Source organism: Chrysoperla carnea, chromosome 2, assembly GCF_905475395.1.
Source record: "Chrysoperla carnea chromosome 2, inChrCarn1.1, whole genome shotgun sequence".
NCBI classification, from domain to species: Eukaryota; Metazoa; Arthropoda; class Insecta; order Neuroptera; family Chrysopidae; genus Chrysoperla; species Chrysoperla carnea.
The window spans coordinates 5,715,660-5,739,565 of NC_058338.1; the positions used below are offsets into that span (position 1 = coordinate 5,715,660).

The window sequence follows — 23,906 nt, forward strand, 5'->3', positions numbered from 1 at the left end:
TGCACGCAAAATTTGCAATTCATTGTGAATAATTTTCTGCATTTATAACCTAAAGACTGAAGGTTTATGTCCTTAGTAACAGAATTTATGTTGATAGATTGATATTATGATGGTTCACTCATCTGGAAATCCTGGTAATGTCAGGGTAAAAATTCTGGGCCAGTCAAGGGAGTTAAAACACAGAAGGTCTTAAATAATTTATAAAAATTTATATACAGGTGCCCTTTTTTTAAGTTGACATATGCTTGAAACACGAAAAAAAAGTTTTATCGATAAAATTGTTGCGCATATCTTACGCTAAACTTGACCTAAGTTTAAACCTTTACATACAATACAACCCTGTAATCCATACAGCTTAGACAAAAACGGGGACTGAAAAGCTTTCCCCAAAAATTATTTTTTTGTATGCCTTCTGCTGAATCTAGGCCGCTTAGAAATAAATTCAGAAATTTATAAAAGACGTTCAAAGGTACCGCACCAAAAATTAAAACCAACGAAAGTGGGAATAAGTGATGGCAAATGAAGTGAAGTTTATAACGAAATAGTCTTTGTATTTAAAATTGCAATTGCCCAGCGAAGCGGTTGGATAACTGCTATCTATTATATATAAAAGAAGAAACTGATTGACTGACCGACTCGGACTCGACCTTGAAGCATGAATTTTGTACAAACGTTCCTTAAGGTTTCGGTTGATCCCTTAAGGAGTTAAAATGAGTGTTGGAAGTTTGTATAAAACTTGTACAATTTTGAAGATGAAAGTTTATATGAAACTCCGTAGTTTTCGTGGTGTAAAGTGGATGATAGTTTGTATGAAAAGTCCTCATTTTTGAATTAACTACCCGATTTTAAAAATTATTTCCCTATAGAAAATTACCTGATCAGCAAGTATCATAGGCAAAATTTCATTTTCCAAAAAGTTAGAGTTCCCCATCAAAAAATTAAAATCCATAAAATTGTGATCAAAAGGGCGGATAAGTGAGAGCAAAGAAAGAGAGGGCAATAACACGGTAGTCTTTGTTTATAAAGTAGATCTTGCCTAGAAAAACGGGCGAGTATCTCCTAGTATTTTATATATGCATGGTATAAAAATTAAATATCAAAAAATCTGTGAAAAATAATTTTTTTAAGAAATTGTCTACTGAAGAAATTGTCTATTTACTTTAAATTAAAAAGCACAACAAAAAAAAAGTTTTAAAACGTTCTGATTAATATTAATATTGCAAATTAAGTTCATTCCTCTTAAGTTCGATGGCCTCATTGAACATTTTAGGAAGAACCCACCTAAACTCCCGTATACGCCAATGACTTGACTAAAAATGAATTTATTATTATCCTGCAACAAAGTACAATCAATATAAAAAAGATCTAAAAATTCGAAACAGAAAAATTCAAACAGTGGTTTTTTGTTAAAACTAAAAATAATATCCTTTACACAAACACAGACTTACTTACAATCAGACAGGGGCATCCAGACAGACAAAGACGTTGTGTATTTTAACAGCTGTACGTTCAAGTATGAGTTATATATTGGGTAGATTTTATAAAATCATTCACCTTTCTTGTATTCACAACAAAAAAAAACTTATTTTGTGAAAATAAAAAAAAAAGGTGAACAATTTTAGACGAAATGGAAAATACGAACTAAAAAGTAAACTAAACAGGCGTTATTAAAATGCGTATAAAACTACTTTTCATAAATGTTTGTATGTGAAGCTTACACCGCCATATTGGTTTGTATGTTAAAATCTTTTGTTTTCTATGTCTCGAGAATATGCGTAGTAAATTGCATTTATTACGAGTATGTAAAGCATTTATGTTGATATATGTTACCAATGAACCTTGTTTTATCAGAATAATGACCTGTCATTATTTTTCGATGATTTGCTAATTTTTATTTTAAATATTTGTTCAAGAAAAATTGTCTTGTTTATCCAATTTTTAGCACATGAGCTTTGCAGTTCATAATTTTGCATTTAATTAGGTCTAACACGATTTCAAAATCACTGAAAGAGTAAATAAGTTTTACAATATGTTCCCAAACATCAACAAAATATTTTGATGTTAGGGATATCGCGCAGTGGCGTAGCTATCATTGGATCAGGGAGTGCAGTGCATCAGCATCCTTACCTTTGAAAAGAAAGGAGTAAGCTGTTTATTGGTCGTCATCTGCTTAATAAATATTTGACATTGTCATATTAATTGTATAGTACCTGGATGACCGAGCTTTGCTCGTTATTTATTTTAAATAAAACCTAGCTCGATCGATTTTTCGCATCCGAAACCCCCCTGCATACTAAATTTCATGAAAATCTTTGGGCTCTTTCCGAGATTAAAGTTTTCGAGAGAAAACGACGTTTTCTTAAAATGAAATCTAGATTTTTTTTGCCTCTAAAACCCCTGCATATTAAACGTGTGATACTTAACAACGCCATCTACCGAAACCTAGCTTTTGTGCTTCAGTGTCGGTAAGGCAGTTAGTTTCTCCCAATTAAATAAATAGTATTTTTATTCGCCAATAGGTGGCTAGTAAGAGTCGCATTTTACAGTTTGTATCAGTTTTTCCTGAAAACACGAATAACGAAGCCGTTTCCGAAAGATTTCCCATTCCCAGGGATTCTATCCCTCTTAAAGTCGACGGTTATTTTCCAATTTTCTCTTCATTTCCATTTTTTAAGCAATATGTTTCTAACCAAATTAATTTTTTTAAAGTATATCTGATAATCTTGGTTAAACACATGTCCGTAAATTGTATCTCCTTCACCCTGTTTGTTCCATATTATTTTATTGACTTTTTAATGATCTTTCCACAGTTATTTAAGGGCAAAGGCGAAGCCGCGAGTAGAAGCTAGTATTTAATATTGCAATATAATTATTCGCTTAGTCTATAATAAAATTCTCCCTGGTATCTGACCTAATTTTCTATAAAACTTCGAAGAAACTATTAATAATTATAGTAAAAAACCACATATCGTGTACCAGCTGTAAAAAAATTACACGCAAGTAGGAGGTCTTTGTTATCCAGTGCGTGTTCTCTCGAACTGTGACCTTCTAAGACATCTTAAAAAAAAATTAAAAGCGTGCTCAAAATATTTTTCAATATTTTTACGATCAATTTAATAAAAAAAAAACCCTTTTATATTTTAAAGTTCACAACAAAAAATGCAATTAAACAAGATGGCGACCACGTAGACGGCGGTGTTGACTTTACATCAAAACATTTGAATCCATGTTGTTTGTGTGTGTATATTTATTATTATTAAAAAGTAAATAATAAACATTTAAAATATAAAATTATTATAATTTTAATAACCTGTGTATGTTGTATGTTGAATACGTCGCAGAATTAATGGTGGGGGTACTTAACATTTTTAATAAAAATAAAATACTCTTTGTGTGTTATATTTGCGAGTCATATGGACCATGAATACACCACGTGGCTTTCAGCCTTTGTTTCATACTTCACATGTATGTACACAGATATGATGCATAAGCATACGTTGTCTAACTTATATTTCAATTTATTCATGTTATAATCATACTAGCTAAATTATAATTTTACCAAAAAAATTTTAATATTTTATAAAACTGATTGCATTTATTTCAATTTGACTGTTCTTTAAGGTATTTCTAGAGAAGATTTTATATCACTTCCAAGGGCCTCTGTTCGCAAAGTTGCGGCTACTACAGAACACTGGTTGGGCGGCAGGCTTGCTGAACGCCTGAGCTTGGCAGTGTATCACGACTACTGCAGGAGCTGTCACAGTGGTGATGAGGAGACAATGTCTCATCTTCTCTGCCACTGCCCAGTTCTTGCCATGAGGAGATGGACTTACTTGAGCCAGCCTCTCTTTGACGATCTCTCCGACCTAAAGTCCGTCGACGTCAAAGCTCTCCTGCTGTTCTTAAATAGCTCCAAATGGTTCATGGAGTAGTGGCCGGGGATGAGCCAACCCCTTTTCGGTATCACAACGGATCCTATGGTCTAAATGTGTCCCACCCCAGGTCAGCCACTCATACCTAACCTAAAGTATTTCTAGCATGTTATTTGCAATTATTATACTAAAGTTATGGTTAAATTTTTTCGACAGAATTTAACGAGATAATTATATTCTTTGAATGGGAAAATCGCAAAATTTTGCAGCTGTTGATTTAGCAATCAAATCGACTAAAAATTCTGCTACTTTGGAATCTCATAACCGAGTATGATTCTGAGTCTGAAAAAAATATGCCAAATCTGTCGACAAGTGCTTTCATGTTGGAAAATTTTTTCTGCATTTTAGCACACACTAAAGTTGCTAATGTAAAATTCATAAATAATATTTGTATAAGCCCTCCGACTGGCCTATTTAGATTAAGGCTCGCTGGAAAATAAAAAACGTAACTTTTTGAGACTGAAGCGAGAAAATGAGTCACGCAAACCTCTTTATCTTTCTATTTAAACTTGAAAAAGAAACGCAAAGAAAGTAATCACTTGAATTTTGTCCACTAGAGCAGCTTCACAAGTTACCATTTATACGATTGTTATCAATTTAAAAACTAGTTACCTTGGATATTCTACTTTCAGTAAATTTATTGACAATGTTATTATTATAATTTTGATTAGCATAATTATCATAGAATGGAATTGACCTTATGGATTCGAACATACGTCCTAGGTACACAGCTGTATATTTGTGTGTGCGTATTAGTTAGCATCGAGTCGTTGTGCGAGACTTACTACCCGAGCAACTGAACATTCAATATTTGAACATCAGTATACAAATAGACTTTGACAGGAGTTGATCATATTTTAGGACACCTAAGTCATTTTAATATTATTTCTACTCAATCAGTGTCATTGTAGTCTTTGTTTTCATTATTATTTTTTTGAGTCTATGGATTTTGCTCAATTTTTTTCGCAGTAATGCAGAAATATTTGTGAATTTTGTAAAAAACTGGTGGTGAGGTGTTATTTGTTCGTTCTGTGTGTGGATTTTTTTTTTGTTTGTGAATGTTTTTGCGTTTAAAATATATTTAGGATTGGTTATGTGATAAATAAAACAAAAAAAACGACGTGGCCTTGTTTTTTTAATTTGTATTTAATTTATTTTTGAGATAAACAAGCATTGAAAAAAAAAGGTGAGATTATACAAAAATAAGTGTTTTTAATTCTTTGATAAAGCGAAATTTTTTGATATTTTTATTTGTTTTTTGACTGTGAATCATTCTTTTGTGATAATTGAAAGGGTTTTATGAGAGCACTTGAGTTCAAATGAAAAATTCGAAAAAGTTTTCTAGAATAAAACAAAAGTGCTACTATTTATAGGCGAACATATTTCTAGGTAGATTTTTAGCAACAATTCTTTTAATTTCGTACTAAGTAGAAAAATTTTATTAAGTTTATAAACTCTGAACAACTTTTTGAGAATAAAACAGTTTTATGACTGTTTCCACTTGAATTGACTTGAAATTTTCCGAGAATTTATGTGATAAGGATTTAAAAATTATTGAATTCAAGTGAAACATGAAAATTTTGATAATATTTTCTAGAATATTGTTAAAATTTCATCATTCAAAACATATTTACTCTTTGATGACGATTACAAGGTGTGTCTAGCAATAAAAACTTTCGTGGATTATCGAGAATTTTCCAAATATCAGAAAGTTGATTGAAAAAATACTTTTTTTTTTTTTCAATTTTCTGATTTACTGATGAATTTTTTTTATCAGTTTTATAGCAAGCAAAAGTAATTACTAATAATAGAAACGTTTTTCAAAATTTTGAAAGAGTGTCCGAAAATCGGTGATTGATGTGATTCTCGTTCGGATTGGAAAAGTTTAAATCGTAATTCCATCTGGATGAAAATATTTTTTCATCTTTAGAAAAATTTCGTTTTCCTCAAAAATTTGATTATCAAAAAATAATCGAATAAATCGAATCGTTAAATAATGATGGTTTTTTCCAACTACTTTAGACAATCGATTTTCACGATTTTCTCACAATCGATTTAATTCAAAGGGAAACAATAGTCTTACATAACTGTTTCCTCATATAAATAAAAATTTGAATAACTCGTTTTATTTTCTTCCATGAATGGAAATATTTTTGAAAATTAATATTGATGAAAAACAAAGCAATACTGGAAAATTTTTGAGTGAAAAAATTAGTGAATTTGTTTTAAAGCAATTAATTTTGTTAATTTCAAAATGAATTATTGGAATTGTTAACCAATTTTTGTTTTAAATGGAAGGGAAGAAAGTAGAGCACTTATAGTGAATCAGCGCATTTTTTAAATTTATTTATCGTTAAAACATCTGTTTTATAATAACGCAACCTTCTGTTCGATTAAGGAATTAATTAAGCATGAATTTAATAACCTTTTAGAATTTGCAAATATGGCTTTAAATAGCTGGAATTCTTATAAAAGTTTTTAGAACCCTTTATGACGGTATGGTTATTTTGTAGGTAATCTGTGACGGTTGCGTTCATCTGAAATTCATTCATGAGAACAGAACATACATCATACCTATGACCGTCAATCTTGAATGAATGGGTATGACGTCATACTTAAAAACCTTCATAGTGTAATTATTTTTAGTTGTTATGAAAAAAATAGTTGTAAGAATAATTGTTTATCATTGTTATTCGCGTTAATTTTGTCAAGTATTTTCATCTGGCCTTGCACAATTAATGATATTTAACGCTCACTCTTTATTTATTCATTTTTGGTTAGCAAAATATTCTGGACTGAATAAGGAATATTCAAGAAATTTAAATTTGGTTCAAATATTATTGGCTGGACATATGAACTAAACTATTATTTTAGTAATTAATAATCTTTTTAATTACTTAAAATTAATTAATAAAAGTACAAATTTAGTGAGAGAAATTCAAATTTTAAAACGGACGTAACGTCATAGTATGTGGCTTGTCAGACTTGTTGACTTAATTATTTATATTTTGTATGGTATTACCATGGGTATATACTATAATTACTTACGTTACATTTCTGGCCAGTTTTAAGATTCTTTCTTTTATTGTGCTTCTAGTAGAGGAGTATTTTTGATACGCTGAATTATTTTTTGTAATGGCGCGCATGCTAATCAAGCTTCTCCTTCTTGATAAGGTTTGCCATGTCGACCAATGATATTTGCTGCTAAGTAACTTGCCGCGCTCGCGACTATTTATTTCTGTCTTTCATTGCACTTGAAATTAAATTTGATTTGATTAGTTTTAAAATGACAATTGTAGTCCACGATGTAACTATAATCACAAACGAGTGGTTAATATAATACTTCATAGAGAACTTTGTGATCGAAGGCATGCCCAAAATATTGTGCTGCGTGTCATTGTTTCGTTTTAATTGTTCCAAAAGATTAGTAAAGCTTCTGGAATATGCCCGGATGATTTAGAATGTTCTAGAATAGTTTAGATCAATTTTGTCCAGCTAACGTTCGAAATTTTATCTAGTTTTGAAGAAAAAAAAAAAAAAACCATTCAGCGTACATTTCTTAATGCATTTAAAGCCATTTAGTGTACATTTTTAATGAGCATGACTGTAAAATTACAGCCTTTAAAAAAAGCTAAAAAATGTGGCGAAATAAAAAAACAATATAAACCGTTTTAAGACACACTTTTTAAATAATTATACTACTTATATAAAAATGTATTATTATTTGTACTTGAACCAAATTTACGTCAGTCAGTCAGGCCAGTGTTAGACTCGTGTTAGTTGATGTGTTATATTTGTAATATATGCAGTTTTAGATTCATAGTATAACTATGTATCTTGTATATAGTCCAGGTCGTATCTGCGCATCTGTTAATTAAAAATCTTTCATACCTGATTTCTTTAAAACAAATATGCTTGTTACCAGGTCGAAAAAGTGAAAGAAAAATTTAAAAACAATTTTCTTTAAAACAAATTCCAAAAATTGTTTATTATATCCCGGAAAATTTTTTTTAAGGTTAGTTGGGGTACCGCAGATGGGTTCCTAGCACCTAGACCAAGAGTTCTTTGTGCCCTCCTTGAGAACGACCTGCCACCCGAAGACGAGGCGTCTTCGGGTAGGAAGCGCTATTAAAATCAAATGAGCCTAAATGATTCTGTCGAGGCCAGACGCCACACAGAAAGCCCACAGCTTGTCCGTCAGGATCTCTCCGATCTTTTTGACCTGGTAACATGCAGATTGGTTTTTAAGACGTCATTTTGAATGTATAAGAGTATGAACAATTTTTCTAATGGATGCGAACATAAGACCTGGACTAATAACTATTAATATAATTGCTAGTTAGAGTACGTCAAAGCCATCCGAATCAGATTGTTGTTGTCCTTTAACAAATCAATTATATTATTGATAATAAATAACTTCTTTTCTTGTAAATATTTGTTTATAATGCTAATTTTGTTTTTGAAGGATTTCAATTTTGAATATGTTCTTGAACGTGGCTAATGTTTTGTCAGAATGTTAACAGAGAAGTCTCAAATACGTGAAATTTAATATTTTCAAGAAAACTTTATTTTAAGTGAGTGCATAGTAACATTTTCTTGGTGATGAGAGAGGGGGAATGAGAGTGATAACAAAAAAATTTATTGCCTAATGTATGAACATGTGTATAGTGGGGATTTGTAAAGATAACAGTATAGTAAAGATGACGTCATCAAACATATAAAAACATTTTTATCGATATTTTTTTATTTTGAATTTTTTGAAATAAGAATTATCTAATCTTTCCTCTGATAAAATTTTGGTTTAATATTTATTTGAAGACACGTAATTTTCAAGAAAATAACAGGAACTCGATTATATATGGCGTTATCGTGATGTAAAACTAATGTAAACTAGTAAACATTACTTTTTAATGGAAACAAGCTTAAACTAAATACAACGAATTAAATTTTAAATTTTAAACTAAATAAAAAAAAATTATCCAACTGGAAAACTTGGAAAAATAGGGAATTTCATTTTGGAAAAACAATCACCAGTTTCTTGCATGTCCTCTACTACGTGTGTGGAGTATCTAAGAAAATTTATGCAATCTCAATAGGTTTCAATAAATATCGGGTCTTTAGACAATTAATTATGATAGTTCTTATGAATTTTGTTTCGTTAATTTGTCTTTCTTTCCTTGGTAACTTCAAATTTTTTATTTTGACCACAACTATATCTAGAACGAAGCTTTTTGTACCAGAAAATTCCAAAGCATTGTGTAAAAAATTTTTTAGGTAACTATGGGTTATTTTTATAAAAATGAAATAAAATCTAAAATTAAATTAAAATTGATAACAATAATACAATATTTAATAAAAATTCTCAGTAATTTAAATTCATTTATGAGTAAAAAAATGATGAATAATCATGATGTACATAGTTTCATATTTTAAATGTGAAACGGAATGTATATAAATGATGACGTCACCATACATGTGCATGTATATAGATGTGTTATTTACAACGTCACTCCGTAATTGATTTGGAGAAGTGTAATCAGTAGAGTAAGTCAGACAGGCAAGCAATTTAATAAAGTATAATGTTAATACATTTATTGTGTGAATGTGAATCTTAAAATTAAATTTTATGTTACGTAATAATATTTTTATTTTATTATAAAATATAGTTGCCATTTATAGAAAATGTAATTATACTGAAAATTAATATACGCCAACCTGTTGAAAAATGAATTTATTGTTATAGAATAAACATGAGAACAATCGAACCTGGATAAGCGAAAGCTCAAGGGACCTCAATTTTTTTATTCTTTCAGTTTCTCAAGATACAGAAGTCTTCTTCATTCTCACATATTCGTACCGTGCGCGAGTTTCGTTTCCATGACAACAATACACTACTTTAATTATAGAATTGTATGGATGCATATATAATTGTATGGATTGCATTTATGACTTACATTGAAAATTTAATATTATTGACTCACAAATTTAAATAAATAATTATGATAATTTACATTTGAAAAATAATATTTGTGCAAGTTGATTTCTTATTTTTACAATATTTAATGCATTAAGTTTAATTACTTAGTATTTTTCAATAATTTTAATTTGACATTTTCTATAACATTAACATGTTAAGAATTGCAAATTAGTCATAACAGCGTCCTTTATCGCTGGCATTGATTTTATTGTCCCTACTATGACTACGCCAGAGGTAAAATAAGGTACTTCGAATTTTATTAGTGTTTAGTTAATAATTGGTTGTAATTTTGAGAATATCTTAGTTAATATTAGTTGAATTTTTTTTCATTTTGCGAACTAATTGCTTTCACTTAATTATCAATTTCTCTGAATTTTGATATTTTTAAAATTTTAATTGATATGATCGTAAATAAAAATAATTGCGTGTTTCAATGAAAAAAGCGTGACTGAATACTGTTAACACTTGAAGGAGCATTAATTTTCTACAGAAATTGATTTATTAATTTTTATAAGAAATTATATTTTGAATTTTATGATTTTGTTAAATTAAAAATAAAAATTTATTCATGTGAAAAATTTAAAAATTTTTAACAAAAGGGAGATGTTACGTTGCCAATATTTGAGAATAACATTGACAAGCGATTAAAAATAATTTAATTAATTCATTTTAAAATACAACTTTTAATTTATATATAAATAACAAGAATTTAATTAAATTTGTTAAGTATAAAATCAAAAATCTCTTATTTTTCTTATAGAAGAAAAAATAATTCGAATAATAAAAACAAAATTTATGATACCTGCCTTGATTTTCGAATTATCGAAAGCTGAATAATTAAAGAAAATTTTAGCCGGGACCTTTCATTATAGCCCATTTTGAATTCAATTTAGCATGCTGGCAGAAATTGCTGGATTGAATTTCAAATAATAATAAAAATAATAATGGGGTTTTAACCTCCGTTTCTCTGAAATAACGCCTATAACAGAGCCCACCCACATTATTATTTGTTAATCTTTATTTATTTAATTACAAACATATTTACAATTACATTTTGATGTGGGTGGAGTCGGTTACTTCGTTCTTATCCAAGCGACGACAATGTGATCAATTCTGCACTCCCATTAATCATAAATTGTTCACATTGCCGCTGCCTGGATTTGAACCCGCAACCTAAGTCTAAATGGACAAACAGTTTCAAATATTTACATACATTTTTAGACAAGCAGGGATCTCCTTAAATCCAAAAATACATTACTCACATAATATTGATGACTCATTGATATCGTTGTGTATTTGTTTATATTTTGTATATCAAGTTATTTGCATATTTGATTCGTTATTAGAAATAATTTTGTGAAAATTGTAACTATTTCTGCTGACCTCTATTTGTCTAATTATATGCATTGTAATATTTCAGTATTCAATTCAATATTCAATCAGCGCATATTTTACAATCATCAATAATTTTGTATTATTGTTAACATAACAACCCACCGACTACCCCACTTCTCTCTTCGCCTTAATCAAATTTCAAGTATTCAAAATTGCCAGAATTTGACAAACATTTTTCTAGGAAAATAAATTCATTAGAATTTATGCATACAGGCATAATATTAATTTTGATTAATTATTTATTTAAGGACCTCGCACAAATTAGATGTAATCTGTATTTCGGTCAAACTTTTTCAAATTTTGGGAAATGATAGTTTAAATCATTCTAAAGAAAAGTTCCCATGGTCACAAGTCTTGAAAATGACAGGATTTCATGTTTTAGCTAAATTAAAGTTGGAAAATGTACTTATTTGTATAATATATGCCTATGTGTGTATAGGCAAATACATATACAGATATGTATAACTACATGCATACGTGTTTATCTGTAAACTCGAGGCCCTAAGGGGGAGGAGTTCGAGAAATTTCTCTGATCATAAATCATGATGTCTTGTTTAAGTTTTGCATCTTTAGCGATAGTACTTATAAACGGCGCGGGCGGCGTCAAGATCCGATTTGCGTAACAAAAAACAATCATTAAATCGTTATTTTTCAAAGTAATTTGATTGACAACTATCGGAGTAGACAAACAACTTTTGGAGGTATCTAGCAGAAATACAAAAACAAACAAGAGGTTATTTGAAATATTACTTACACTCATGTATCTAAAAAAGTGTTCCAAAAGGTTTATTTTAGAAACACTTTTTTAAGGAAATAACAAAAATTAATGGCAGTGACCACGAAAAATTTTTACAGTAAATGTTGCCAATTTTAAGCATCATGACGGAAGACAATATTTTTAAATTAAAAAACTGTATAATTTATATTTTTTTAAATATTTTGGGCGACCTTTTGTTTTTTTATTACTTTAATTTTACTCATTTCTGAAGGTTTTATTTTAAGTTTAATACTATTTTAAAGATAAATATCGTTAAAAACGTTATATGGTAATTTTTCTTTATCAAAATTTTCGATGACACCAAATTTCATAATTATATAATACCTTGATTGAATTAGCTTGAATCGTTATACTAAAATAAAAAAAAAATTATTAATTTGGCGATGATCATAACCAGAAATGTGACACAATCGTTTTGTTGCCAAAAATTGTTTTATTTGGCAAAATATCACCGTAGCATACTTTTATTGGGAATGACAAAGCTTTAATTTCCGGATAAAAAATCTTTTTCTTTGTATAGTAAATGATTTTCTATTTTGTTCGACGTTAATAAACTTATAGTGATTTTACAGCAACCGAATCGCAATCCGTAGAAAATTGTATGTCCATTAAAATCTTAAGATCAGTAGCCGTAAGATTCTGAAACCGTTTTTATAAGGCGTTTATGCATACCAGATTCCAGAACTCTAAAGCTGGTTTGTTATTTTGTCATCATTTGCGAATTCAATCTCCCAAAACCTCTAAGCTTTCTCAAGTAGACTATCTATCATTTTCGGAGGGACGTTCTTAATGTTGGCTTATTGCCTGTATGCATTTTTTCGAAGAGTGTCTAGATCCCACAGAAAACATAAGAAAAAACAATTTTGGGTAAAACTTTTCAGTCAGTTTTAACCTCAACTGTTACCTTTTCAAAGTTTAAATATAAAATATGCTCCCTTTAAAAATATAATCAACTTTTGTTTGAAACTTTTCTAAACATTACTTTACCCGTGAGGGCGCAAATTAGAACACAACTTTGGTGCCCTTTTTAATAAGGATAGGGAGTTGAAAATTTGCGTGTAGCTTCAACTAGTGTCCCTGACACTTTCTATACGGGGTATTTCAATAATTAACTCAGTCAATTGTCGAATCTGTTCTTTCGAAGCATTCCTGGAAAATCTTTGAATTTGAATTCCTGGAAAAATTTCAATACTTTCAAGGTCTTCGATATAAAAAAAAGTGACAATAATAAGTGACCCAATCGCTTTATTAAATGATTAAATCAATTCAAGCACTTCTAAAATGATATTAAGTGTGGTCGAGTTCGTAAATGAGCAACATAGGTAAAGTCTTGGGTCCATAGGACCCATCTTGTAAACCGTTAGAGGTAGAACAAAAGTTGAAATGTAAAAAATGTTCCTTATAAAAAAATAAACAACTTTTGTTTGAAACATTTTTTTCGTAAACATCACTGCTTACCCGTGAGGTCGCAAATTGTATAGTATGTATTATATGGGAATATCAGTTATGTATGTGTGACATGTATGTATGTGGAAATGTGACAGTGTAATCAACACTGTCTATACATGGTGTTTCAACAATTAACCTACTTAATTGTTTGTTTTCACTTGTTTTTAAAGTAAATATGTATGTTTTTAATTTTCAAATAATTAATTATACAATTTTCTTTGTTACAGTTAAGAAAACTTCATTCATGACAAGGTATAGACTCGTGTCTTCAATTGTTTGACACGTGAGTCACAAAATATCGTTTTGTTTTATTATTGAGAAGAATTCGACTAGATTTATTATTATTAATTAATTGAAGCAAGAAAAATTACATTCAATTGTTTTGAATATTACAACATTGGTTGATATTAGTTATTTTGGAAATACGATTCAAATATGGAGCGGGAATCAAATCCAATGCAAGCACTTTGTAGATCTGGCTGCGGCTTCTATGGAAATCCAGCAACAGACGGTCTTTGTTCATTGTGTTATAAGGTGAATTTTTTTATCTCTTTTTATTTACTCATTTAGATTTTAAGGATGTCATTAGCATTTATTTTATTCTGAGCTTACATGAATCGCTTACTGCAGAAAGGTTGATGAAAAGTGTTAATTTTCAAACAATTTTCTTTATTTTGTGATACATGATTTATCCAGAAATTAGTCAAAATTGTATTTGTCAAAAAACAGGTATGCTGGACATCTTTCTCTAGTATGCGATTTATACAATTTAAAAGGTATTGTAAGCGAAAAAAATTGAACTCTAGTTTTTAAATAAAAATTCTTTTACGAAAACTTTACGGCTAATTACGACCCATTTTAATAATTATCGGGGGATAAGAGGAAGCAAGAAGTCAAAAATGTGAGTGTATTAGACTATATTCATTTTCGCTCCGCAAAAATAAAAACGCGTCACTTTAGGTTTCGTTAAAAATTCACAAAATTTGCATGCATGCAAAACTTTGATATCCAATAAGATGAGGTCTGTTTTCCAATTAGATGAGGTTCAGCTCTTGAGTCAATTAAACGCGTCACTTTAGGTTTCGTTAAAAATTCACAAAATTTGCATGCATGCAAAACTTTGATATCCAATAAGATGAGGTCTGTTTTCCAATTAGATGAGGTTCAGCTCTTGAGTCAATTGAACTTAGTACGCATGAAGTTTCAAAATTAAATTTCGATGTACAGTCTGAGTTCTATACTGAATTTATGTGGTTGGGTTTCCCTTAACATTTGCACGCACTAAATCGGGCAAAAATTATAAGAAAATTACATGCCTGCAAATATTGTGTGTTTTTTAACGAAAAAAAGTAATGGATTTTTATTTTTTCGTGGTGTATTATCAAATGGGATTTCCACCAGAAAAGAGTTATCAAAATCTATGTTCCATCAAGACCTTGAAATTTTACGTGATATGCTATTAAATTTTACCGGAAATGCTATTCTATACATAACCCCATACTGCAAACTTTATAAATTAATAAAAAATTTACTACTTTTAATTAAGAAACTGTGTTTTCAATCAGAATTATTTCTTACATTAATTTTGAGGCATCCTTTATAATTTGATGAGATAAAATTTCAGAATAATAATTCATTATAAAATTGGATGACTCATCTAAAGATTACAAGTTCGTATGATTCATTTTATCGTACACATGACGAAACATTTGAAATTGGAGAAAAGTCGAATTTTTTACAACTATAGGTATAAGCGTTGTACCTTGTACACGCAGATTAAATTTTTATTTATTTGCTCTTAATCGCTGCAATTTCGTATTCGTACTACTTAACAAAAATTTGTGTACCTTTTAAAAAAATATTTCAAGGAATTAATGTTGAAGGTTTTTTTTAAATATTCATAAATAATAATCGCGTTTTATACGCAAACGATTTTAAAAATGAAATTCCAATATAAATTTTAAAATGTAATTCCAAAATTATAATTTTAAATTTTTGATTTATAACGAAAGATTATTTTTCAAATATCGCGTGTAAAAATTGTTTCAAGACCAAAGCAACGGAAACCCACCTTTTGAAAATAATTTTTTGGCTAAGAATTACTTCTTAATCCCAAAAACAAAATTAGATTTTTCATTCTCTCGAAGAAAAGTATGAAATCAGGTTTTCAGTCTAAATTAAGGTTAAGAAAATATATATAGGTTGGTTCAAAAGTCTCTATACGCCAATTTTACAATTTTAAATAGGATACAAATGCATTTTCATATACAATCATTTAGCTCATTTTGGGATAGCAGCTCCCACCATTCTTCAGCTTTCGGGTGTTATTTTGTGATATTGAAAAAAGTATTCCGGGAAACTGAGGAACGAAGGAGCATTTCGAAATATCAAACGAGCTAAGAAACTAAAATACTATATCATTTTTCGGATATATTCTAAATGGAATCGAGTTGGACAACGCTCGAAAAATTTAGAACGCACACAGGATTCCCAAATTTCGTCAGTGATCGAGACTTTTTAATTGACTCTATCCATAAATATTTTAAGAGATCCTATAGGAATTGAAAGCTAGGAAATTATATGGATGCTCAACTTTGAGCTCCCTTCATGAAACCCCATAACGGCTAATAGCGAAAAAAACTTAAGGTGTAAAATGTAGATTTACTCTGTGATATGTCGGAGTATTCTAAAGGCTTGTTACCCTTGGAATATGATTGAAAACATCGACAGGAAATAAAATGTAAAATAAATTCAAAAAATCTATAAATAAGAATTAAATTAAAATCCTTTTTCTTTAAACCAAAAATGGATTGAATATATTTAAAAAAATAATCGACATTCAAAGACTACATTAAAGTAGTGACCTTAATCACCTAGATTTATGATTTTTTTATTCAAGTATGTTGTACAGATTCAGTACAAACATAATACCGGGTGTATCGCTTAGTTCTTACCCATATTTATATTTTAACATTGCTGGAAAAACATAAATACAATTTCGTAAGAAAATATTACTACAAAACCAAAAGTTCAAAAACCATCTTAAATTTTCTGTCCGTGCAGTGAGAATTCTTCATCTGGGTACAAAATATTTGTGTCGAAATATTAACCTTATTCGTGTGCAAAAAAACCCACTTTACGACACCTTCATTTACTTGGACCTAGGAACTCTAAAAGACCTAGGTGGCTAAAGCTTACGTAATTCATAAATTCCTCAAATTCAAAAGATGTACAATTTATGGTGAACACCCGGTGTAAATGCACTTTACCTTGTTGTTAGAGTTAGTAATGTTGTAATATTACCTTGAATGTTTGCCTCTATTCACTCAACTCACAATGTGATTATTATCATTTGCTTTACACTTCCTACACATTACGTCTCTTCCTGAATTATCATTTTTTATTTTTTTTTTGAATAATTAACTGTTATAATCACTTTATATGTGTGCGCACACGTGTCAAACTCAACGGGATGCAAATTACTAAGATAAAAATAAAAGAATTCATTATTAGAGATAGAAGATAAATCCGGTAATTATATAGGAAATTCCTTAATAATATTAGGAAATTTTTTTTGCCTTGAGTCCGTAGGATCCATCTTGTAAACCGTTAGACATTAGGTCAAAATTATCTTAAAAACACTTTTTAAAATAAATGACAAAAAATCAAGAATAATTTTTCGTTTCCAATTTCGGAAAAACTCAGTATACAAGATAATTTTGACCCAAAAAATAAAAATGTCCCGTTTATCTAAAATACTACATAGTCCCACCGACTATATAGGAAAAATCGAAAAATTTCAACTTTTTCATTACAAACCCCTGGAATATCGAAACGCCCGTTCAAAGCCCCCTCCAAATTACGTTTTTAGTTCTATGCATGCTAGAAAAATACGATTTTCACCAATTGACCTCAAATGAAGTTGTTATTTTCGTCAAATGAGCTTGGTGAGCTGTCTATGCGTTTTTCTCAACAACCTTCAAATTTTATTTTTAATAGCTTTTTAAAACATCACGATAACAAATAATTATGACTATGTACTTTAAAGTTTTCCCCGGATTCAAACTATATTTATCATTTAATTATCAAACGAAAGAATCATGCACATGTATTTATCAAATTTTTCAAAAACAAAGAAACGTGCAAAAAAATTCAGTAATAAAAATGAAAACAAATTAAAAAAATTCTTTAAACATAAATAAATATATTCACGTAAATTTTTATTGTTTAAATATTGTTTCAACACACGATAGATGCTTTCATAATCATACAAAAGTAGTGTTTTATTAACAAACATCAGCAAATTTTAACACATTGCAATTGTTTTTAAATTCAATTCAAATTATATCGCTATTCACACGATAGCTATCATACTATCATTTGTTTTAATAAGAATCCAATTCATTTGATGATGATTAGATGAGCAGATTTCGAAATACGCCCGAAAATGTTTACATAATTTACGATTAGTCGTTACCGTGACGATAAACGTTAGATGAACCCTATTTTCGTATTTTTCGGGTCAAAATTGTACTAAATACCTGTTTGTACACAAGTGAAATTTACAAAATTTAAAACAACCCCGACAAATTTTTCGGGTACGGAATCCTTAACTCCCACTTGATAGCTTAGAACACTCTCCGTTAAATTACCTTTCGAACGAAACCAAAAAAATTAAAATCGGTTCATCCGCTTAGGCGCTATGATGCCACAGACAGACGAACTCACAGACACATAGCGGTCAAACTTATTACACCCCTTTTTTTCAGTTCGGGTGTTAAAAATCTCGACACAAACACATGGTTGTAGTGAATTTTTCAACAAAAACAGGATAGGGGAGTTAAGCGGAAGAGGGAGAAAATTTTGGGAATTGGGGTGATAACGTTATTTGGCGCAGTCGGTAGGGTGTCTGCTCTCTATTTTTTTTAATTATATTTTCACTTGTTGAAGAATTTGGTTGAGTTCTAAAGTTTATAGCCCTTACTATTAGAAAAAAAATTTTCTGTCTATTTTTCCTAAATCCATTTTGTTTACGTGAACAAAAAAATTATTTTGAAACTGCCGTGTGACTAGACACAGCATAATGTTAACAGTAGGTACTTGTTGATGTTGAAAGCAAGTAGCTTTCAAAATGTACAAAAAGTTTTTAAGGTTGATTTTATTAATATTTATTTGGTTTAGAAATTAGCAAAAAAGATTCATCGTTAAAATTTTTGTTTTTAAAAACAATGGAAGATATTGCATTAGCATGACATCAAAACAATTTTATTTTGTGTGTTATTAATCGTGCAATATTTTTTTAATCTTATTATTAATAATAGTTAAATGAAAATAAAATAATTACTATTCTTACATAAACATATTTTGAAGAATATTACTTACTATACTTTGTTCGCCGAAAGATCGTCGTTCCTCGCTTCTACTTCAGAGATGATATAATTAAACTCTCACAGGAATAGGAAACAAGATAATACCTAGTATCTCACCCGAAGAATGATTATATATGACTTTTTAGCCAGTGTGTAGAAAATTAAAATTGACCCTCGTTAAAATTGATTTTGCACCACCTAAATAAAATTATTCCAAATAATTTACCCTGTAAAGTGAATAAGTTTTATGTGTCTTTATAGCTGATAAGGATATATCTATTTTTTATATTAAAATTTCAAAATAACCTCAAACCAGTTTCCTTCCGAATGGGAAATTTAATTGACGTCATTAAATTTACAACATTTAAAAGAACTGTATACTCTATTCATTGAAAGAAAATAGTCCTTATTATAAAATGATTTCTATACTATATTTTAAATGAATTTGAAATCGTTCTTTCCATGAACGAAGTATATCCAATGTATTTACTTTTTATTTCTAAGAAGAAAATAAAATTATGTTTATAGGACAGACGACGCGACGAACAAAACAATTATTTATTTTTAAGATTATAAAACAAAATTTCTTGGAATCCTCTGTCCTTTTGAAAATGTATACTTATTTTATATGCTTATTTTTCATATCCATTTTCCAAGTGTATGGAACATAATCTCCAAGATCTACAAGCATCTGTGGAAATCATAATTGACGATAGGAATTTTCAGGCTGTACGATTATAAAAAATCACTCATGTTTATCATCAGTTCACAGCAGCATATCACTAAAAAGCATAAATTGTACAGTGGGATCCAAAAATTAGTTAAAATTCATTAAAATTTTTCTAACGCATAACAGCTTTAATTTCTCAAAGCTCCTAAACAAATATCCATAGAATAAAACGCTAAAGTGCTTTAAACCACTCAAATACTTTTCTTATAAATCGACCCATATTTTAAAATTCACTGAAATTTTCTGATACTTCAAAGTTAATTCCAACTAACTTTTGGAGCTTACTGTAAATAGGCGAAATACTTAACAGAGATCACAGCGCTAAAAAGTGATCATGAACAAACCGATGATAATTTCGCCTATATGCTGAGTAATAAATGTAATTTGATATCTAAAATAGAATTTTGTTTTTGTTAATATAGGAAGCATTAAAAAAGAAACAACAGCCACCACAACCTACACCAAGTCCAACAAATAGCGTAAATACAGCATCTAGTTCCAGTTTCTCACCAACTGCATCGCTTGTCAGTCTTAGAGATACAGCCACAGCACAACCAACTGTACCCATATGTATTACGCCCTCAGATATTGCTAAAGACGTAAGTATTTTACCTTTTATTTGCTATAAGCATGATTTAAACTAAAGTTTGATTTATATTGGTCGAATAATTCAGAGGAGTGGCCGGGTTGGTATTCCCTCGATCCAGCCTTTAATTCGAGCTAGTCTTTGAAAACTGGGCTTCCATTTTCTTTCGGAGAAGAATTATTTTAAGTGAAGTGGCCTAGTGCTATTTCTCTCTTTTATCCAAAATTGTCCTTGTGCCCGTAGCACGTAGCAAGATCGTTTGCAATATGCACTCTATAAATATTTCACCAGCCTGGTTAAACAGAAGACGTTCTATTGTAGTTATTTAGTAATAGTCTATGAACGGGTGAAAATAATAAAAGAGTCACCATCCACTCCGATCGATTAACTGTTAACACGAGTGGCATGATTGTATCAATTCATTCCAAGAATCGACCAATGTAAATTAACTTTAATTAATGAGCACGGTACAATACAAAATTTATAAATGTACAACACAAGCTCTCAGAACCTAATATTGTTGTAAGCTTGCTAGCAAGATATCGAAACAATGTTAAAATAAGAATCAGTGGGGCTGTAACTTATGTATCTCGCTAGTGGGGCATAATGTACATCAATGATTTATCCCTCTAGCGAGATAGAAAGAGTGGTTTTTATCGCTAGCGGACTAAACATTTAAGTACCTCGCTAGCAGAAGAATTTAACCCACTAGTGAGACATATAATTAATTCCGCCAGCGAGATAAATATTAACGATGCTAGCGAGGTAATTAACATGATCATTGTGACTATTAAGCTCGTTAGCGGAATAACTATTTTTGTTAAATAAATACTAACCCACTCATTTATAAAATAATATGTATCTATCTTAAAAGAAATCAATTTTGATATTTAAACATGATGTTTAAAAAATAAATAAAAATTATCGCCTTGAAGTTAATTATTTTCAAACATATATTAAATAAATTTTACCTTGATTTACGAAGAGATCATTCATAAAGATGAAATCAGTTTGTATTTATACAGACATTTTATTTATTAAAATAAATAAAATAACTATAAATTAATTAAAAATATGCTTCGATAGTCGATGCAAGAATAGAATCACATTGTTTGGAGGTCTAATCATATTTACAAGTTTTTTAACAAATCAAATTCGAGAAAAATGCATTCTATTTCATTTATGGCAAAACTTTGCAATCATGCAAAGGTATAAAATACCAGACTCCAAGATAATTGCATTCATAAATTTCGCTTGGAGCATTCAGTTGATCGATCATGACCTAGGAAACACTATCAAACTACAGTAAATAAATTTAAACTCGCAGTTAGTTTAGACGCAATCTAAGAAATGGAAATTACGATATCTGTTTTGGTGCCACAGTTTGACGATGGAATATTGTTAAACAAAGTAAAACAAATCGAAAATGAAAAGTATAAATTATCGACTCTCGGCTTTGACACACTATTGGCGGTCAATTTAATGGATCTTCATTTCTTTAATGTTCGAGAATCTTCTTGCTCGTATGAAGAGTGGTGGCTCAATCGTTTCTAGATAAATGGCTTCAAATGTTTAATCGCTTAATGCCACAAGATCTGGGATAAACGAAGAAATTCTTGTTAAGAAAAAATTACCGAATAAATATTTAGAAAAAGATGACACCTTGGGAGAAGGCGGTTATTATTACACTACTACTTTAATTAGATTCTAATAAATACGCGCTTAAATTTTAAAATTTTGACACATTTACAAATAAACCACCGAATGCATGGAAACGCTTCTAAATAATTTCCAAAATAAACATGTCAAAAAATGGGATATATTTTAAGTAAAAAATTTCGTTTCCAAATTTAAAAATGTTTGGATCATAATACGGTGTTATATTAACAAGTGGGTTGTTAATCAAAAATTTATGTTAATATGAATTTATGATTATTGAGAAAAAAACACAAACAAACAAAACCCAAACAAATTTTTAAGTATGTCAAATGATGATAAAAAAACAAAGAACACGAAAAGTAGCCAACAATCATCAAAAGCATCAATACGTGAGTCACCACCTACCACTACTTCCAGTGAGACAGTGGATCATCAAAGGAGTAATGTTTTAGTAACGAATGTAACATCGAAAACTACATCATCGAAGAGTAAAGTACCAACAATTAAACCGAGTGAGACGACATCGATTCGATCAAATCGAAGTGCTAAGACGACTAGTGATGCTAAACGAAAATTAGATACGGTTGAATCAGTTTTAACTGATCTTCCATCGCCATCAAAAACTAAAAAGAAATTCAAAGTATTTACGATTTTTTTACTTTGAACTAAAATCTCGGTTTCAAAAAAATTATTACAATAATTAAAGTTACAATTCTTTGTCTTTTTTTTTATCTAGAGGTTTTTGGCTTATAAAAAATATTACTTTTAAAAGTATTCCACCTGTCTGTCTGTCCGTTAACATGTTAAACTCAAAAACAATGAAGACTAACGAGGTGAACTTTTAATCACATTAACTGGAGTTAAAAAGTAACGAACAATTCGTTACGGGTAAATTCGTTTACTACTTTTTCTCTCAAAATAGATTTTTGAAATCTACAGATTTTGAAAGAACATTAACCTTTTAAGAAAATAGGTCGAGTACACGTATAAAAGTGTTCCTTCATACAACCTATGAGAGAAACAACTAAGATACATTATATCGGATTTTTCACCAAGAAGTAATATCGTAATAAGTCGTTGAATGAGTCTGTAAAAAAAATGTTTTAAATAACTTGACTTCTTGGGTTAATATTTCACGAAATGTAAGCTCTCGAAAGTATTTAACTAATACTAAGCCCCGTTTCTCTTCCACCCCCCCCCCCTATAATTAGCTAATTGAATAGTATTTTTAATTATTTCAAAAAGTTGAATTTTCTCAAAATCTATTTGATTTTCCAATTCTTCAAGGTAATATTTTTATAGATTCTTTGAAAATATATGTGAGATAATATTTAAAATTGTAAAAATTTTGATATAGGCATTTTGTGTGATAAGTGTACACAATTGATTAATAATTTATTACAATTGTTTGAATGTAGATAAACGAAGATGGTGGAGCAAGCGCTGGTGGAAGTATAGCTAGTTCAGTAAGTTCAAATGATCAAGACGATAGCTTTGATGGTAAAGACGATAAAGATACTAAAAAGAAAAAAAATCGATGCGCTACTTGTCGTAAGAAGGTTGGATTAACAGGTAAATAAACATTTTATTAGATATTTCCCTTCTTCAAAAATAATTTTCCATCTATACCATTCCACTGTCAATTTACCTCGATTCTTCTTGGTTAATATGGGACGGTTTTTCAAACAGATGTGCCCAGATCTGTAACACGAAAATTTGCAGTCAGGTACATATCAGCATCTTCTTAGATAGTCAGGCTATTTTTCGGGCTTTCAAGGTCTGACCTGGGTACCATGCCACTGTGGCTTTAAAAGGAATGATGCAGCGGGCTGTTTGGCATTAAAGGAGTCGTCCCAAACGTTCCTTTCATCTGAGCCTGCCATTCCCATAACAAAATGTTCTGTAATTTACCGTTTACTTAAGACCACCTCTTTTCGGGTATAAATCGAAAAAGATCGATCCTAGGAAAAATTGAACAACTTTGGTAATGATCATTTTTCATGTAAAATTGAAAATAAACAAGTTATTCAA

The 23,906-nt window shown here is 29.8% G+C and overlaps 1 protein-coding gene across 1 annotated transcript in view; it reads left to right on the plus strand.

Annotated features, from left to right (window-relative positions):
* LOC123293257 (AN1-type zinc finger protein 6) overlaps positions 1-23,906 on the plus strand; it is a 29,906-nt gene that overhangs the window by 5,344 nt on the left and 656 nt on the right. Inside the window, exons 2-4 of the mRNA XM_044874017.1 lie at positions 13,759-14,065; positions 20,053-20,229; positions 23,294-23,447. Coding sequence (XP_044729952.1) covers positions 13,967-14,065; positions 20,053-20,229; positions 23,294-23,447 — 430 coding nt within the window. The 5' untranslated portion in view covers positions 13,759-13,966. The remainder of the gene's footprint in view (positions 1-13,758; positions 14,066-20,052; positions 20,230-23,293; positions 23,448-23,906) is intronic.